At 40.1% G+C, this 18,787-nt stretch overlaps 2 protein-coding genes across 5 annotated transcripts in view; both read right to left on the reverse strand.

Moving 5' to 3' along the window:
• Positions 1-16,238, reverse strand: part of LOC119809939 (DBIRD complex subunit ZNF326-like) — a 37,652-nt gene extending 21,414 nt beyond the window's left edge. Inside the window, exons 1-3 of one of the 4 annotated variants that reach the window (XM_038323180.1) lie at positions 16,193-16,238; positions 8,992-9,081; positions 3,971-4,169 (exon numbers count right to left, since the gene is read on the reverse strand). In XM_038323180.1, the coding sequence (XP_038179108.1) occupies positions 3,971-4,166 (196 nt within the window). In that variant the 5' untranslated portion in view covers positions 4,167-4,169; positions 8,992-9,081; positions 16,193-16,238. Of the gene's footprint in view, positions 1-3,970; positions 4,170-6,452; positions 8,822-8,843; positions 8,953-8,991; positions 9,082-16,192 lie in introns of those variants that run through there. The other 3 variants (XM_042054784.1, XM_038323187.1, XM_038323175.1) reach the window with 3 other exon arrangements.
• Positions 8,840-18,520, reverse strand: LOC119809961 (DBIRD complex subunit ZNF326-like). The gene is made up of 4 exons (XM_038323209.1): positions 18,362-18,520; positions 16,193-16,237; positions 9,046-9,081; positions 8,840-8,952 (listed from the first exon to the last, which is right to left on the reverse strand). Exons 1-4 carry the CDS (start codon positions 18,375-18,377, stop codon positions 8,840-8,842), a joined length of 210 nt encoding a protein of 69 aa, XP_038179137.1. The 5' UTR covers positions 18,378-18,520.
• Positions 18,521-18,787: the final 267 nt, after the last annotated feature.

The following is an 18,787-nucleotide window of genomic DNA, read 5'->3' on the forward strand; positions in this document are numbered from 1 at the left end:
CAATCTGGGGCTGGAGAGATAGGTAAGCAGTTGGGTTCAATTCCTAGTATCCACATGGCAGGTCACAACCATCCCTAACTCCACTTCCATGGGAACCAGGTATGCACACAGTACAGAGACATGCATGCGAGAAAAATACCCGCACACATAAAATAAAAATAAATAGGGCTGAAGACATAGCCCAGCAGTTATGAGCCCTGGCTGCTCTTCCAGAGGTGCTGAGTTCAATTCCCAGCAACTACATGGTGGCTCACAACCACCTGTAGTAGGATCTAATGTTCTCTTCTGGTGTGCAGTTATACACACAGAGAACTCATACATTTGTGTGTGTGTGTGTATGTGTATGTGTATACACACACACACACACACATAAAATTTAAAATAAATAAGTCTGAAAAAGGTACCCTGAAAAAGGAAAAACAATTTAAAAAACATTTTTATCAAATTGCATATACTTACTAATGCTTAATTTAAATGGAGACAAAAATGCTGAAAATCAAACACACTGTCAGTTAAATTAAAACCTACTTAGTTGGAAACTATTCTAGGCTTTAGTGCTCCCCTATTCCTTTTGGGAAGAATTCTTACTATCATCACTTTTCTTTAAAGCAATTCCTTCGATGAGAACACAAAATAAGTTCATTGCAATACAAACAATTTTTCAAACTGAACTTAAGAAAACTATAAACTTTAACCAAAACAACTTTAAAAATAGTTATTCGTTGTAATTATAGTTATCACTTAAACAACAGGGTTTTCTGGAAAAGATAATTTGTTATGCAAACAATAAAATATACATAAACAAACCTAGCTGATGCAGTCTAAAAGACACCTAAGATACACTGTATATACTATTGTATATGCAATCCATTATTGGCCTAAACGTTCAGCACATAAATATATATACTTTTATGTGAACTGCTAGCTTTAGCTAGGAGACATATAATTCAGTTTAATCATCTGAGGAATGCCAGATTTTCAAAGTGCATGCCCCGTTCATATTTTTACAAAAGTGTGGAAATATCTCCACAACTACCAGGCACATTGGCAAATGTCTATAATTCCAATCATCAGGACCTACTGTGGGAGGATTGCCGAGTTAGTGTTTGTGCTGCCAAAGCTTGACCATTGTGGTAGTTTGAATATAACTGGCCCCCATGATCTCATAGGGAGTGGGCACTATTAGAAAGTGTGGCTCTGTTGGAGGAACTGTGTCACTGGGTGGGGAGAGGGCTTTGAGACTTCCTACGCTCAGGATACTGCCAAGTCAACTTCCTGCTGCCTGCAAGACGCAGCACTCTCTGTGCCAGGACATCTGCCTGCACACCACTGTGCTCCTGAATCTCTGAAACTGTAAGCCACCCCAATTAAATGTTTTCCTTTACAAGAGTTGACATGGTCATGGTGTCTCTTCACAGCAATAGAAACACTAACAAAAACAACCACCTTAAATTGGAAGCCATATCAGAGACTAAATAGTCAAATACTAAGATAGCCAGAACTACAGTACATGACCACATCCCCAAAACAGGAGGGGGAAGGAGGTAGTGAAATGGCTCAGCAGATAAAACATTTGTTCTGCAAGTCTGGCAACTTGAATTTATCTTTAGAGCCCATGTTCTAAAGAAGGAATAAGGTAGAAGGAAAGGACCAACTCCACCAAGTTGTCCTATGACTTCCAGAAGCTCTCCCTGAATAAATCAGTTACTTTTTTCTAAAGCAATTTCTCCATAGACTTGCTAAAGTTGATTACTCAATCCTTTTATTCTAGCCATCCTGGAGGACACAGATCATCTAACTGTGGCACTTATTTGTATTTATCTAATTAGTGACTTTTGGTGAGCTTTACATAAGCTTACTGGTTATTTATATGTCTTTTTGAAGAAAGTTTGCATATATCCCTTGCCTATTTTTCAGTTATTTATGTTTTTTTTGTTTGTTTTTTTTTTGCGAGTTGAAGTTCTTTTTTTTTTTTCTTTATTGATTCTTCGAGACAGGGTTTCTCTGTAGCTTTGGAGCCTGTCCTGGAACTAGCTCTTGTAGACCAGGCTCGAACTCACAGAGATCCACCTGCCTCTGCATCCCAAGAGCTGGGATTAAAGGAGTGCGCCACCACTGCCTAGAGTTGAAAGTTCTTTATATACCGTGAATACAAGTCCTTTCTCAGATACACAGTTCATGAGGGTAGAAGAAACAGTCTTATCTCCTAAGCTGGCTTCAGTCACTATCCCACCTCAGGCTCCCAAGTGCTGAGATGACAGGGTACACCAGCACACACACAATTTTTTTCACTGTCTACTAATGGCAGCTTGGAAGCACAAAATTTTAATTTTGATGCAATCTAGTTTATTCATTTTTATCTGCTGTTCATGCCTTTTGGTGTCCTATGTAAAAATTCCTTGTTAAATCCAAAATCATGAACGCTTGCCTATGGTTTCTGCTAAGAGACTTCTGAGATTTGTTCTGAGAAGCAGTTCTTGGTGTTAACTGTGTATGAGGCTAGTCAGCTAGTCCAACACTGGCATGAACTGTTCTCTCCTCCTCTACACAGTCCCAGCAGCCTTGTTTGGCTTCTTTCCCATTTCTCAACTCTCTCCTACAGCTCCACAGTCACTGTGTCAGGACCAGTCTGTCCCAACTGTCCTTGCTCTGAGCTAAGACTGCAGACTGTGATGTGTGAGTCCCTGGTCAGTCCAAAGCCTGAGGGCTATGCTACAGTCCAAATTCAGAAGCTAATACCTTCTGGACAATATGCCTTCCAATCTCGTCTAGCTTTCCCTTAATTTAGATTTCCTTTAATTTCCTTCACCACTGTTTGTAGCTCATGACGTTGTGGATTTTTAACCTTATTACTAGTGTGTCACTTCTCTCAGTACTGTCAAAAATTCTCTTATTACCATCTTCATACGGGCTTGAACTTTCTAACACTCTGTAACAACAGAAATACGATTCTAAGAGATCTCATCTCCAGAAGACTAAAAAAGCAAACCATTTTCTAGAGGAAATAGTTTTACCTAGTGCCAAGCATTTGAAAAATTATTTGCCTTTGTCATGATACAGAGAATTTTGTACATTATGTCATAAATACCCCTCCAATAATAAACATAACATCCAAGAAAGGGGTCTGAATCAAAATTATCTGCAAAGCCTTTAAAAATACATTTTGATGGGTATACTGGCACACATCTTTAATCCCTTCACTCAGGAGGCAGACAAGTGGATCTCTGTGAGTTCAAGGCCAACGTGGTCTACATAGCAAGTTCTAGATTACCCAGACCTTAGCAGGAGGGGAGTAATTAAGGTTCCAACACACAAATTAGAGAAAAATAAACTGACCAGTGATATGGGAAACGGCGTTTTCATTTTCCAACCAGTGCACATTAATTTTAAAAGTACCTTTGGGGGGCTAGAGAGATGGCTCAGAGGTTAAGAGCACTGACTGTTCTTCCAGAGGTCCTGAATTGCCAGCAACCACATGGTGACTCACAGCCATCTACAATGAGATCTGGTACCCTCTTCTGCTGTGCAGGCACACATGGAAGCAGAATGTTGTATACATAATAAATAAATCTTTTTTTTTAAAAAAAAAAAAAAAAAAGTACATTTTGGGACTTGACAAGCAAGATCAGCAAGGAAAGACACCTGCTACCAAGCCTGATGACCTGAGTTCAATCTTGGGACCTAGAAGGTAGAATGAGAGCAATAACTCCCTCAAGTTGCTCTGACCTTCCACAGGCGTGCTGTGGCGTGCACATGCCCATATACATACATTATACACATACATACATAGACACATATAGAAATACATTTGAACAGTAACAACTGACTAATAACTATATAAGGGGATTCACAGACCTAATTTTCAGTTACAATTATTATGCAGTTTTTTATATGAACACTAAAACATCATAATCACGTGTTCTATAATGCGAAGTGCCCTGAGCCACAGCCAACAGTGGCTTTTACTTACCAGGTGATTTGCTGAGGTTCATCTTCTCCATAGGTTTTGCTAGCTTAGGTTTCTTGACAAAGGTTCCCCCGGGCTTATTAAATATTTGCATCATTTTTCTTTTTATTCCTCTTGTAGTAGCAATCGGCACACTGGTAGATTTGTTTTGATAGTCAACAATAATTCCAGGTCTATGAATGCTTCCAAAATCACCCATATGCTGTAAATTTGTGAAATCAAGAAACATTAGCATAGTATCAAGATAAAATATGGGTTAATGCAAATTTTTGTCATCTAGTTACTAGTTTTCACCTGAAAATTCTGAGGAACTTAACTGGATTTTACATGTCCTCTCTGAGAAAGCACATATAAAAATGTATAAATTATTACATGAACTCAAATCCAATGCATTAGTATTCCCAGTATTACAGAGGTGGCTAGGTCGGTCCTATTTTTTAATTGTTACAATTCAGAATTCTGTGAGACCATAAACAACACCATGTGCCTGTCAGAGGGTCACCACTGTACAGCTCTGACAACTCCTCTTCAGAGTTCCTACTTGATGTTTTCCCATCAAAGACCTTAAAAGAAATCTTTTATTCTACTAAAACCTTGCTTAAAACTAAGATACACAAAGATGATCATATTTGTAGTGTAAAGTAAAAAGGATCCAGAAATGATTTAGGGTTTCTGCCTGTTGGAAATAGGAATGAGAAGCGAGATGGGACATTCGTATGAAGAGGAGAGTTAAAGCACACCCATGCAGCCTTCCAGGACACACTTCAGAGAAAGAACTGCACCTGCCCTTCCGCTCGCATCCGAACCTCGAGAGACAGGGGACAGCCCACACCCCAGACCAAGAGTCAGGCCAGCAAAGGACTCTGTGTCCCTTCCTCTTCTCCTGTCATTAACAAAGTCCATTACACCAAGAGGTCATAGTCACAGAAATGTACTCTGCTAATCTTTCTTTCAGAAGGTAACGACTGAGGAATAATCTGAAGAGAAGGACCCAGTGGGAACTGTACAAGGAAGGTTAAAAGAAGAGCCTACCGGTTCATCTACTTGGCTAACAGAAGGAAAGAGAACTCCACTCAGAATAGAATGGTAAATACAAAGTACAGGAATACTCAGTTTTATATCAAGAAAACAAAATTGATACCTGAATCCTCATTAAGAAAAAAATCCTTTGCCCAAACTATTACACAGCATGGAATAGGTTAAATGGGTTTCCAAATTTTCAAACTAGAATGTATTTTCAATTTCAAAACCCAAAGCCTAGTACTCCAGCTACTTTTAATTAACCTGCAATCATCAAGTATGGTGGACCAAACTGCTGCTTACACATTAATATTTGATTACAAATATCTATCTAACCTAGATTTGCATAAATGTCTCCAGGTAATTTATATGAACACATCAGAAAAATCTTCATTATGAATATTAAAGGTGCAATGCATTTTAAGTATGTAAAGAGTGACTACTAAAAATGCAAAATTTCTACACAAATAAGACAAACTACACTGATGACCAAAGGCAAAAACACATGCCCTACTACAGTTTTTATCAGAATACTTTCTTCTACAAGGAGAATAATAAACACAACTGATTTTGAAAAAACATCTTATATTACAAAAATATAAATATACAATGATATTTATATGACCAAACTATATAATCCCGTAATCTATGCACCCTTACTAGGTAAAAATTTATCAAGTTACCCAAGACCACAGGGCATAATTGCTACAATGTATATTCTTTAAATTAAACACCTATGGACCAATATATTTATCCAGTTAGGCAATAACTTGCAAAATATCACTTCCTAGGAAGCAACTGTAAACATATATACAAATAAAAGATTCTTTCTTAATAGAGTTAGGGGAAATGAAACAATCACCAACAGGACATACAGTAAGAGAGCAAGGTAGCAAACCACTGCTTACCACAGATCACTCACTCCACTGTCTGTTACACACACCAACTCCACCATGCAAACATGGCTAAGCTGCCCTGAGCTACCACTGACTTTTGATCTCTTGTGTGTTTAACAGGAAACATGAACTCTGAAGGGATTCTACTTGCTAGAGTTTACTAACAAAGGGTAAATATTTTATTACACATTGCACCTTTAACCTACTCAAAGCTCAAAAAGGGTTCAGTTACCTTTTACAATAATCCAACAGCTATCTCACCAGCAAAACTGCTAGTGTTTACAAGAAAAAAATGCAACTCCTTTTAACCCCTTTTAGACCAAACCTAATATCCTCACCTTTTTCATAAAGGGAGATTTGCCATAACTTCATGAATAATCATCTCACACTGCAACTTATTTTCTGAGGTGCTGGAAAAACTTTTGCAGCCAACCTAAAACTTTATGACTCAGCCTCCACTTAAAACACACTGGGACAAACAGTGTTTGTTCTCATTGAAAACCATGGTCTTGAAAGGGTTTAAAAGAGTGACTATTGAAAAGAATCTGAAAAGATTCTGTTGTACTTACTCCTCGGCCTCGGCCTCTGCCTGTTGATGGTCCTCCAAAAGCATCATAGTTTCTGCTTCCAAACGTACTTTCAGGATAAGCAGGCGTTCCTCTCCCCCGAGAGCCTACAGGTGCAGGCTTCATATGGGGTGAAGAAAAACTGCTGTAGGAAGAGTAATTCTCTCTTCCTCTGTCCTCCATAAACCCAGGCCTCAATTTTGAACGGGAGTAAGGTTCTTCCCAGCTAGACCCGCCCTGGTTTCTACCTCCGAAAGAGTCAAGGCTATTCCGGTAGGAGCTCTCAAATCGACCACCATAACTACCTCCGAAGCGGCTTTGTTCGGGTTCATTAAAACCATAGCCAGATCTGTACAGATCTCGCCCACCCAGAGAAGACCTGGAGTCGTAAGACTCATAAGGTCCAAACCTGGAAAAGTTGCACAGTGAGGGAAAAAACAAAAGTAAGCTTACTAATGTTAGACAATTCAAAAGACAAGTTATCAGATGACATTTATCACTAAAATTCATTTACACGAGTGGCTTGCACAGCGTCTGCTCACACTTGATTAGGGCTGGGCAGTCCAACATGAGACCAGACAGAAAGCTATCTGAGTCAGTTCTAAATATAAATTGAGTTCAGTTAACCTTAGCGTTAAACTCTGCTTTTTAGCAGCTTTTCTATTTTATCTTAATTTGTCTGTCTAATAATTAAAGCCCAGCCCTAGTCTTAGAAAAGGATATTGCTAAAGTTCACCAACTAATTAAAATTTTTTTAAATTCTTCCCTAATAATGACAATTACAAAGCATTTACAACATTTTGGTTTTTTAGGGACACAGACTGTATAGATGGGAGGGGGGTCTTTGTGATACTGAGTGATCCTTTGCACCTCAATAATCTATATCACAAAACTGCCTCATTATGACTATAGTAATCAAAGCTGAGGAATTAGGTTATAGTTTGGCATTTTGCCAAACTTCAGCCAAGGCCAATCCTTAAATACTGATAGACTAGCAAATCTAACAAATCTAGAAGAATAAACATGTAAAATAGAACATAAAAGTAAAAGACCACCAACATGTACCCTCTACATATGAATATTCAAAGCAGATGAGAAAGAATGCATTTTATAAGGCCTTCAATTATTTGAAAAAGCATTTCCTATCAAGAAATTATCACATTAAAAACTACTCTAAAAGGTAAGCACACTGTCTCAACAGAAAAAAAAAAAAAAAACATTTTACTTATCACAAATCCAAAACATGGATTACAGAATTGCTTATTACCTTACAACAGTTTTTAAAAAGCTCACACTTACGCAAGAGATGAATGATAACTATAGAGACAGTTCATGCACAACACACAATGTAAGAGGGCAATAACTGATAAATTAAAACATTTAATGATGTTACACTAGTCAGTGATTTACAGGTCGCTCAACAGAAGATACTACTTAATTCTGAAGCCTACTAGCCATATACTATCCCTCCCAACTGCACACTTCAAAGCACTATGTAAGGACAGTATGAACTGTTGGCTCTCGTGACTGCACTCTACTCTAAACCACAGGGACAAAGAAAACAAGCACCCCTCGAGTCCATCGTCAGGAACCCAGGTCCTTCAGTTTAGGAAGGACACTGATCTCAAATGTCTAACTAGTTTAAGTTTTATATCTCAAAAAAACAGACCCCCTTAAGGTTATTAAACATGATCAGTCCTAAGACCTGTAGTTGTTTAATTAGTGTAAGTCTCAAGGAATATCAACAGTAAACTAGAACTAGTCTAGTTTACTACATAAGAGACTGTAGTTCAAGGTGCCCCAATTTTTAAGCACGGTGTTTTGGATATAAGCAGCAGCTGCCAGTAAACAACCTGGACATGATTTTAAGAACACTTCTACTATTACAATATGCTCTTCAAACTTGCTTCAAAAGTGAACATAAGTGAAAATCTATCTTAAATGTTTCTTAGAAACCGAAAACTGCTAGCCTGGTTCAGTTGAAGCCACTCTAGGCAGACTATTTTGCAGTTACAGACTGCCCACATTAGAAAAAAATTCTTTTCAACAATTAAGAAAAATAATTCACAAATAAATATTTCCAATAACATTTTGAACAGGACATTTTGACTGATAAGAAATTAAAAGTAAAACTTTTTTCTTTTTAAAGTGTCCACTGTTAAAGAATGTCTTATTCTATTACACTGAAATAAATAATGTCCTCCGAAAATAATGTCTGCCAATGTGACTAAGAAAATTTTTATACCCATTAATTAGCATCTTTAAATATTTCAGGTGATTCAATACCAAACAGCAAAGTTCAAAAAAGCAAAGTATCATAAAAGCCTAAGGAATAGTTAATATATCCAGAATCTTATAGTTCTAATTATTTGGCCAAGTGATTAAGCAATTTACCTGCTACCCCCACCACCACTGTGATTGTCCATGCCACAGGACTGGCTTAGGTAGGGATCCATGGATCTTTGACCCCCATAGGATCCATGGCCATAGTCACGATCCAGCCCTATAAGAGTTTAAAAAAAAAAAATTAAATGATGCTCACCTTTACTGGCACTCAAAAGAAGAATTTTTAGATAAATATCCTGGAATGTCAGACCTCCATAAGATCCAGGGCCATAATCACGATCCATTCCTAAAAGAGTTAATAAGAGATTATGAGTAAAATAAACCATTTTCTTCACAAAATTTTTTATTAAACACAATATATTCATACAAATCATCTAAAGCAATAATTTGCATTAACATTTTAACTCAATATTAAATATAAAAAAAAACAAAATGATAATTTATTAAAAACTATTATTTGCTAACAAAGCTTCATATTTCAAAGAAAAATAAACTATCAACTACAAAATTCTACATTAAAAATATTTTCAGTACAAGCATATTTAGTGGACTAGAAGTCTACTACTATAATGCCTTGTATCTGGAACTTAGTACTAGAAGTCTACTACTATAATGCCTTGTATCTGGAACTTAGTACTACAGCACAAAAAAAGATAATATATAGCTTTATGTATGTATAACTACTAGGCTCAAAAAGACAGCATTTAATAAATATCAAGAAGGGGTTTTTTTTGCCCTAAGTATACTATAATGTAAATATACTACACTTGTTTTTTGTACTAGTTGCTCCCAAAATGTCTAAAAACTATATTTTCAACTAGAAACATTCAGCTGATACAGATACTCTAGGAAGTAAGACCAATCTTTTGTCCTGTACCTGAGAATAACACAGCCCCAACAAATACTTCAATTCTCAAATCTTTTGAGTAAAAGAAATGAGTGTGAATTTTCATAACACAAACACTAAAAAATTCTAGTGTAGGAGTATACAAATTTATACTAGAAAACCGAAGGTCATAAAACTGGTGAGTATAAAGATGAATATTTAAATGTTCTCTATAAAATCTCTTAAAATGCCTCATTACCACTCATCCCATATTTTTATTATAAATATAACAGTTGTACTTACAATTATTTAATGTTTCTAGTCTGAGCAAAGATGGTGAAACTTTACATAAATACTACTCATAACCTTGCCTTTTAAGCCTGAAAGTGACCTTAGTCAAATTTAATATTTTTACGTTTTAGATTTGCAAACTCAAGTTCACAAGAGGAAATGGGTTTCCCGGAATCATGTAAGTATTCTCCTAGCTAATCTCCTGTTATTTTTTTTCTACATGAAAACAGTCATTTTTTTAAGTTCTAATACGAGTAACTACTTGGAATCTTTTAATTTTTCACATTTATTTCAATTACTAAACTATGCAAGAAAACTTTCACTGGTAGTCATTTTTCTTCTATTTACAGAACCTGTAAACTTTATACAAAATCACAATAGTGTACTGCTGTGGCTTCATCTTAAATGTCTAATTTTTAATAACTCTTAGAGGAGCAGTTATCATACAATGGTTTGCTGACCAGACAGTTCTGAGATCCATGAGGACAAAACTATTTCTATAAATAACAAGGATATTATTTCCATTTTCACAGCACAAACACTAAAAGTATACAAACATTATGGATAACTAGCATTTCAGTACAAATCAAGGAACTATGAAGCACCAGACTAATCCAACAGTCATTATATTAATGTCAAACACCCAATGAAAAACAACCAATTTTTAAATCACCGTTGTTTTAGAATGCCCTTGACAGAGTAATTAATAACTTTAAGTCCTGGCCTTTGATTCAATTACATATTTTTGTTACTCAATGTAATGAAACAGAAAATACACACAAAGCAACTGTGCTACATAACAAAGAATTACAGTTCTCTACAAGAAAAGTCACTGTACCATGTTTACTTTATGACTCAAATTAACTATTTTTTATAAAGAGCACTTCTCAGTAGGAAGACTGGAAGACAAAAACTATGGCTTTCATGGTCCTATAACCTTGGTCAAAAGCCCATGAGTGGGGAGGTAACAGGCCCTAGGAACCTATCACTTCCTGTGGTTTTATTAAAGGGACTTGATGCATACCCCGTCTAAATACTTAAGTTTATGGTCATACAATACTGCTTCTCTTACAGCCTTGGTCAGAGAAGCTTCTTTACAGTGAGCAGTAGTCAATGGAGAGATTCGTAACTGGTCAAAGGACTGAGCAAAAACAACTGTTGAGTGTCCAACACTATAAAAGACTTCAGTATGATTCCCTCCAAGGCTCAGGGACCACTGTGGAAGACAGTGCAGCAGGAAGCTAAGAGCCCAAGTCTCAGGAAGAGTGCTGGAAGTGCTGTCTGTCCCTGGACACAACATGGCAGCTGCACTCATCAACTTGCAGAAGCTGCGGCTGTCTGCACACAACTGAACATGTCAACAGTCCACATGGACTGGAGATGAGCTCATGAAGCACCATCAGTAGGCTGAGGAATTACCGGCCATTAACAGCTGCTTAGGGAGAGGGAGTCTCTTTTTTCGCATGTCCACTAACAAGCTGCCCACACTGCAGGAAATTACCACACTCACGCAATCCTAGTTAAACTCAATGGGTCACAGAAGACAGACATGAAAACAGATGGGGAACTTGGGAAGAAGGGGCACACAGAGAACAAGAAATAGAAAGGATAATGGGGTGACTATAATAATACTTTTGCATCATGTATGAAATTGTCAAAGAATAAAATACATTTTACAAACCCATGGTTTTCAGACATGGACACTTAGCAAACATTTTCTCACATATACATTGAAACTGTTGCTACAAAGAAAAAACTATTTGCTGCTAATGACAAAATTCATACTTTAAACTGAAAAAAATCAAAACTCTTAAAAGCTTTTATCTATCATTGTCAACCTGACAGTTCTCCAACACTTAGAAGGCTTTCTAAGCAGCTGGTGGTATTCGTATGGCTCTTATATTGTACACTAAAACCTGTCACTATTTGGAAAGTCTGTATAATTCATTAATGCAGAGTCAGTCATGTGCTTGAAATCACGAGGTATTTGATGCAGTATATGCCTGTACCTCTCATACAGAGAATGAAAATAACATCAATAGTAAATTCCTGCAAGACCTCACATAAAAAGTAACCTCAGCATTAACTTTAGCCAGATACAGAAGCGAAGGTTTAGTTATTTCTGCTAGAATCTGAGTTAGTGGTGGCTTGTGTCAGCGTCTCTACTGACTCACAAAGACTAGCATTCTGAGCACGCACAGACCTGGCCCTGTGCAGAACACCAGCACAGCTTTTCTGTCTCAGCACTTCCCACTTACTGTGCACACACTACAATTGGTCAAAGATGGAGGGTCTACCAACATTATCAGTGTACTTACAGGGAAATAAATTTTCTGGATAATTTTTCTCCCAGGTTGCCAAAATGAATTTTAAAATCATTTTTAAATGTAAATACAAGGACATTATTTCTTTACTATTAAGTGAAAAAGTTTATTCAGAAAAACAAATCTGCCCCAGTAATTTGAATCAAGTCTATTTACTTGAATCACTATTACAAAAAATATGCTGAGCTGTGGTATCTGACAAAAACTGTGGTCAAAATAACCTACCTAGCAGCTGGGCAGTGGTGGCACACACCTTTAATCCCAGCACTCAGGAGGCAGAGGCAGGCGGATCTCTGTGAGTTCAAGGCCAGGCTGTCTACAGAGTGAGTTCCAGGACAGGCTCCAAAGCGACACAGAAACTCTTGTCTCGAAAACCCAAACCACTACCCAGTCATGTGCCACCAGGTCTTGAACGGAACTACTTCTCATGTTCCTGCACCAACAGTATTGCCAACTACCATAACCTTCACCTAGATTACCCCAAAGTCTAACTGGTTTTCCTACTGCCATTTCTACTTCCCTTCTAGTTATTCTAAAGATAAAAGCCAGAATAACTGTTACAATATAAGGCAAATCATGCCCAATGATGGCTTCCCACCTTATGCCAACTTAAAAGCCAAAGCCTTAAAATAACCTGTATGATCCTTTGTTAATGGTTCTCTCTCTCTTTCTGTCTCTGTCTGTCTGTGTGTGCCTGTGAGTATGTGCACACAACTGTGCACACATATAGACAGCAGAAAACAAAGTCAAATGTTCTACTCTATCAGTCTTGCTTCATTCCCTTGAGACAAGATCTCTCAGTAAACTTTGGAGCTAGGCTGACAGCCAACAAGTCACAGCGATCCTATCTCCACCCCACATAGCACTAGAATTACAGGTGCATGTACACCTGTAAAAAGCCGTGCTTGACTTTTTACTTGGTAACGGGGATTTGAACTCAGGTCCTCATGCTTACACAAAAAGTGCCCTTACCCACTGAACCATCTCCCCAGCCCCAACTAGTTCTTAACCAGAAACAACTCTCCCACACCACCTCCCTCCTTCCTACAACCCACCAAGGAACACTGAAATGTCTGTAATAAAAAATTCTAGTTGTTACAACTAGGCAGGAGGTGCTAGTGACATCTACCACACAGGGATCAAGGATGTTGCTAACATTCTGCAGTGAATGTACAGAACAGACAGACGGATAGACACACACAGGGAAGGGCACAGACACAGACAGACAGACAGACAGACACACACACACACACACACACACACACATTTCCCTACAATAAAAATAATAGCTAATCCAAAGTGTCAATAGTGCCCAAGTAGAGAAAGCATCTATGCTCTGCCCCATCACCTCTGAACCACGACTACCTTACAACCTCATCTCCCACTCCACTCACAAGGCTCCTTGCTGTTCCAACAATGTACACCCACGTTTCCACTGCTCCTTTACAAGGAAGGCTTTTCCACTGTATCTGCAGTGCTCACTAAACACCTCTTCCAGGTCTTCATTTTCGTTGATTCTTATATATAAACAGATCGCCTTTGTTTTTTCAATGCCTTCTAGCTATACCTCACCTCTCCAGCCTTATCTTTACACTGCTCAACAGAAAGAATCGGCCCTGGTCAAACCAGTCTTTGTACTCTCCTTGCAGCTCAGTGTTCGCAGTCCTATTCCATCTGCTCTTTACTTAAGAGTATGAGTAAGAAAAACACTGTAAATAAATAAAACTCCTCCTCAACGTGGTGTGGAGAAAATCTGTATCAGTGACTTTCTTTCAGTAGAAAGACAGGAAACCCAAGGCTAACAATATATTATGGGCTTCATTTGGAATCCATAAATCTTTTATTGGTATTTACTAAAGTCTGTTACATTGTTGGTCCAGACTGTGTCAGAGTTGGCATCCTCACTTCCTTTAATTCTATGCTCAAATGTTATCTTTTTCTTGACCCAGCAACTGTAAAATCACAGCAAACAACCTGTCTTCTCCCTGCATTACCTTTTCTCCCCAACCATTGTTATCTTCTAACAGAGTATGTTATTTTTAAAACTATTTTCTGCATGTTTCATCCTTTTAGACTGGAAATTAGTTCCACAAAGATTCTGTTCACAGGTTCTCTGTTCCTAACTCTCAGAACATTACCTGGGTACACAGCAAGTACTAAAAAAGTACTATTAAATGAAGTCAAATGCCTTGAAAGTTCCTCATTTACAAAATGCAAACAACTAGGAACTCAAAGTATTTTCATGTAGTGGACCTTAGCCAGAGGTAAAAGCCAATACCTTTTATTCAAAGTACTATGCCCACAGAGACAGGGACCCTTTGCCTAAAATTAAGCGCCAAGGGGTCTAGGCTACCACCTATACAATATTCACTTAGAAAATGTTTCTAGGGAATTATGACAATATCTTCTAATAAGAATCACTACTGGAATTATAGCACAAAAACATAAAATTGAAATATTAGGGATTTTGTAATACATCAGTAATGACATAAACTGACTTATACAATTTCTGAATTCCAAACACTATCTTTAGAAATCAAACTCTAATTCTCCTTCTATTATTCCAAAACCCACTAGCCTTACTTATTCCACTTTAAAATCTTGGATTCACTTTCTACCCATTATTAATAGCTTCCACATTCTATTAATTTCCTACAAGAAACATATTAACATTTTTAAAATGAGCATTATCATTTCCCTACATTCAAATGTATTCATTTTCTGAAGCCAAATTTCCAGCCTCCAATCTAGCCTAACGTTGACACAAAATCAAGCATCCTGTCACTGTTGTCAAAAACATATCCTTCAGCACCCACTAAAGACATTCTAGTTTCCATACAACAGCAGCCTTTTTCTCAAAGCAGTACCCCAAGTGTCTCTTCATCTTTGGAGATAATAGATTAACCATATGCATAAAAATGGGTTTGGAGAGACAGTTCAGCAGCAGAAAGCAAGAGCGTGCTGCTCATGGGAGGACCCAGGTGTGGTCCCTAGCACACCAAACTGCACTCAACTCCCTGTGACTCAGCTCCAGGGGATCCAATGCCGCCTTCTCGACTCCAATAGCACTGCACATACCTGGTACACATATAGAAAAGCAGGCACATACACATAAACAATACTTTTAATGGCACAGTCTTTGGTGGCACATTTGCTTTGGTTTCATGACTAAACATTTGGTAAAATAGTTGGATCAGCAGAACTTTAATTCTAATAGCTATCAAAACAATAGGGATGGTATCCACACATCTCTTATGATTACAGCTTATCACAAGCCAACACCAGGTTTCTATTAACAGGCAGCCAGGATTCTCCATGTGTTCCTCTGGACAGTTCTCTATCACTCATTTGGTCACTGAAAGCTGGCCTCAGCAGCAAAGCCAACACGCATTCCAACAAAAGAGCACAGAATCAAGACAAAATCTACTTCATCTATCTATGAAAGTGAACATAGATGTCTGACTCAAAAGTAATTCGGCCAGTGTCCTGCCATCAATCATTCAGAATGTAGTCAAAAATTAAAGAAAAGAATCCTAAATAAAAGAAAACAGATATAAAACCAAAGTAACCCAACTTCCTCTTCTGATCCTAAGTTCAAAACTATACACAGAATTGGAGATACCACTAAGGGGCGGAATACTTGACAGCACTCATGAGAGTCCCAGCAAGTGTACACGTACAAATATTCTTTCTCTCTCTCTCTCTCTCTCTCTCTCTCTCTCTCTCTCTCTCTCTCTCTCTCTCACACACACACACACACACACACACACACACACACCAGAAAAACAAGCACTATAAACAGTACGACATTAACACTGAGATTTATGAATCAAGAGTCAAAACAGTATCTGAAACAAATTAGGTCAGTTTTTTGTACTGATAGTTGTGCTTTTATAGATATGGAAATATATCTGTCCCCTCAACACAATTAAAAGGAAATTAAAGAGGATACTTACCATTAAAGCCCTGGTAAGTATTCCTGGAAGCAGAGTGTACGTAATCTAAGAAGACATTCAACAGAAAGGAATTAGTACAATGTTAGCAAAATCCAAAATCATACTCATCTACTCACAATTTTTAATCATCATGAACTCAATTACAAAAAAAAAAAAAAAAAAAAACTGGGGTAAAAATAATTACAAATACCCATTTGGAAAAACACATTGGTCCTTCACTGCCTAGTGGCATGTAAAAACTAATTTACAGTCCACATACGTAACAGCCAAAAGAGGAGACCAGGACTAATCTACACAGAGAAGGAAAGCAGGCTATGTATCAAATAATACAAGGAGGAGGGAGATATATGTCGGGCAGTGGTGGCACTCAGGAAGCAGAGGCAGGCAGATCTCTGTGAGTTTGAGGCCAGCCTGGGTTACAAGAGCAAAGGAGGAGATACGTCGGAGAATGGATCCTACGGAATACAAACATTTCAAGGTCAGCGTCTACTTTACCACTTAATCTGTTCTCCAAATACTTCAGAAGCGCGTCTGAAAAACACACATGCATTTATGTATGAGTGTGTGGGCTGTATCCAGCCAGGCAGAATGTTAAAGCCTTTATTTAACTCTACAAATAAAGCCTGAAGGAGCAGAATTTAATACAGGGCTTCTGAATATAACCAAACCCTGGCAGGTAACACAGGATCAGGTTCGGACCCATTCAACAGCAACAGTGGGGGCAGAGGACGCAGTTCAGAGATTAGCAGACACTGCTTGTTATTTTACTATAATGATAATGAATGGTAAATTCGGTATGTTTGCTTTCATTTTCAACTCCCCACAGAAAATGTATTTCCTTACTGTTCCCATTGTCCTCCTCCCACGCGCGCGCACACACACCCCCCCCCCCCCCAAGGTTAACTTCTGGTACCACGTGTGCTGGCAGTGTCATCAAACTTTGGTATGGTATGAAAATACAATATAGTTTTCTTTTCGATGTCAGCTCTGGCTACTGCACATAGTTGTGACTTAGAGTCACCTGTATCAGAATGAGTCCCAGCCCAACACTAAAGCGCCAACAGGGCAGGACACCATTCTGAAGAGCTGAACTATTTCAAAGCAATTGGAAAAAGTACACCAAAAAGGGGGGCTGTGTCTCCTTTCCTAGACTTATGTCTGACAGCCTTAACTGCTTGTAGCAAACCAAAAAATCAAAAGCTCATTCAATGCAACACAGGCTAAGATCACATCTTAGTCATAATAAAGAATAATTTTTTGTGGAGGCAGAGGCTTCCTTACAAGAAACAAACCGGTTTTATTTTGAAATCCGTACTTGCTCCAGATTACACTCTGTGTAAACTGTCCCATGTCTCCCTAACACCGTCACTATATGCTACTTTATGTTGACACTAATCCCTATAAAACTTGAGCAAGATTTGATGGTGTCAGATTAACTGTACTTGATGGCCCCAGACAGAAGGAAGGGCTGAAGGAAGGGACGGAGGACTGAAAAGCATCTTTACGTTTATTTATTCAGGAAGTCCCACACCGGCTGCTGTACACCGACCTGAACTTCAAGGGCATCCGGGGCTCGCTGTGTCAGAATCCCAACCGAAGCAGCATGCACACGCCAGCCCCACCCCCGCCTTAAAAAGTGCACCGGTTCCCGGGACGGTTTCAGGCGAGGCGATTACCACGCAGGTAAATCGGGGCGAGTTATTAAACAGCCCCGTCGCAGATTCCGGCTCCGGTGGAGATCGGAGCCCACCCCGATGGAACGCTTGACACTCGTCTCCCACCGAGAAGCGTCGCACGAGGCAGCCCGCCCGTGCCGAGGTTCGGCTCCACCCGCCACCCGCTAGCTGCCCCCGCGGGCCCGGGCCGCCCCTCCGCGCAAGGCCGTGGAGTTGCGGGCGGCCCTGGGCGAGCCCGAGGACGGAGCCCGGAGGCCGCGGAGCTCGCAGCGAGGCCGACCCGCGGGCAGCGGGGCAGCGGAGGCGACGCCCCCCACGCCAGGCCGGCCGCGGACCCGCGTGCGGCTCCCGGCCCAGAAGCGTCCGGCCCGGGCCCGCCATCGCCGCGCGCGCGGCCCACAGAACAAAGCCACACACACGGCCATCTTGAGGCGGTAAACAGACCCCCGGCGCAGGCCCGCCCGCCCCGCGCGCTCGGCGCCGGCCCGCTCACCGTCCTCGAAGTCCATGCTGGACGCCCGGGGCTGGCTGACCGTGTCGGCGCTGAGCTGTGTGGCCCGCGGCAAGCGTCCGCGACCCGACGGGTCCCTCCGAGGCGACCGGCCCCCTCCCGCGCGCGCGACCGACAGCGGCGCTACCGGCCTCCCGGGAAGCCGCGGGCCACAGCGAGGCTGAGGGCGGGGCCGGCGGGCGCTGCCAGTCGCGGCCGCGCGCCCTCCGATTGGCCGGCGCGGGCCGGTGGGCGTGGCTCTCGCGGAGAGGGGCGGGCCCAGCGAGTCCGCTGCCGGGAGCCCCGCGGTCCTGACCCCGGTGGAGGGAGGCGGACGGAAGGTGGGGAAGGGATCGCGGAAGGCTGGCGTGCGTGGGGCGTTCGGGAAGGGCTCCGGGTGGCCGGCCATGTTTGAGCCTGGCAAGAGCG

The sequence above is a fragment of the Arvicola amphibius genome, chromosome 1, assembly GCF_903992535.2.
Source record: "Arvicola amphibius chromosome 1, mArvAmp1.2, whole genome shotgun sequence".
Lineage (NCBI taxonomy): Eukaryota > Metazoa > Chordata > Mammalia > Rodentia > Cricetidae > Arvicola > Arvicola amphibius.

What these genes read in the sequence shown, in the direction of transcription:
- LOC119809961 (XM_038323209.1), bottom strand. An exon ending in TACTTACCAGGGCTTTAATG is followed by an intron (nt 9,082 to 16,192) that starts GTAAGTATCCTC and finishes TAACTCTTTTAG; the next exon opens with GAATGGATCGTGATTATGGC. An exon ending in TGGCCCTGGATCTTATGGAG is followed by an intron (nt 8,953 to 9,045) that starts GTCTGACATTCC and finishes AAACTCTTATAG; the next exon opens with GGCTGGATCGTGACTATGGC.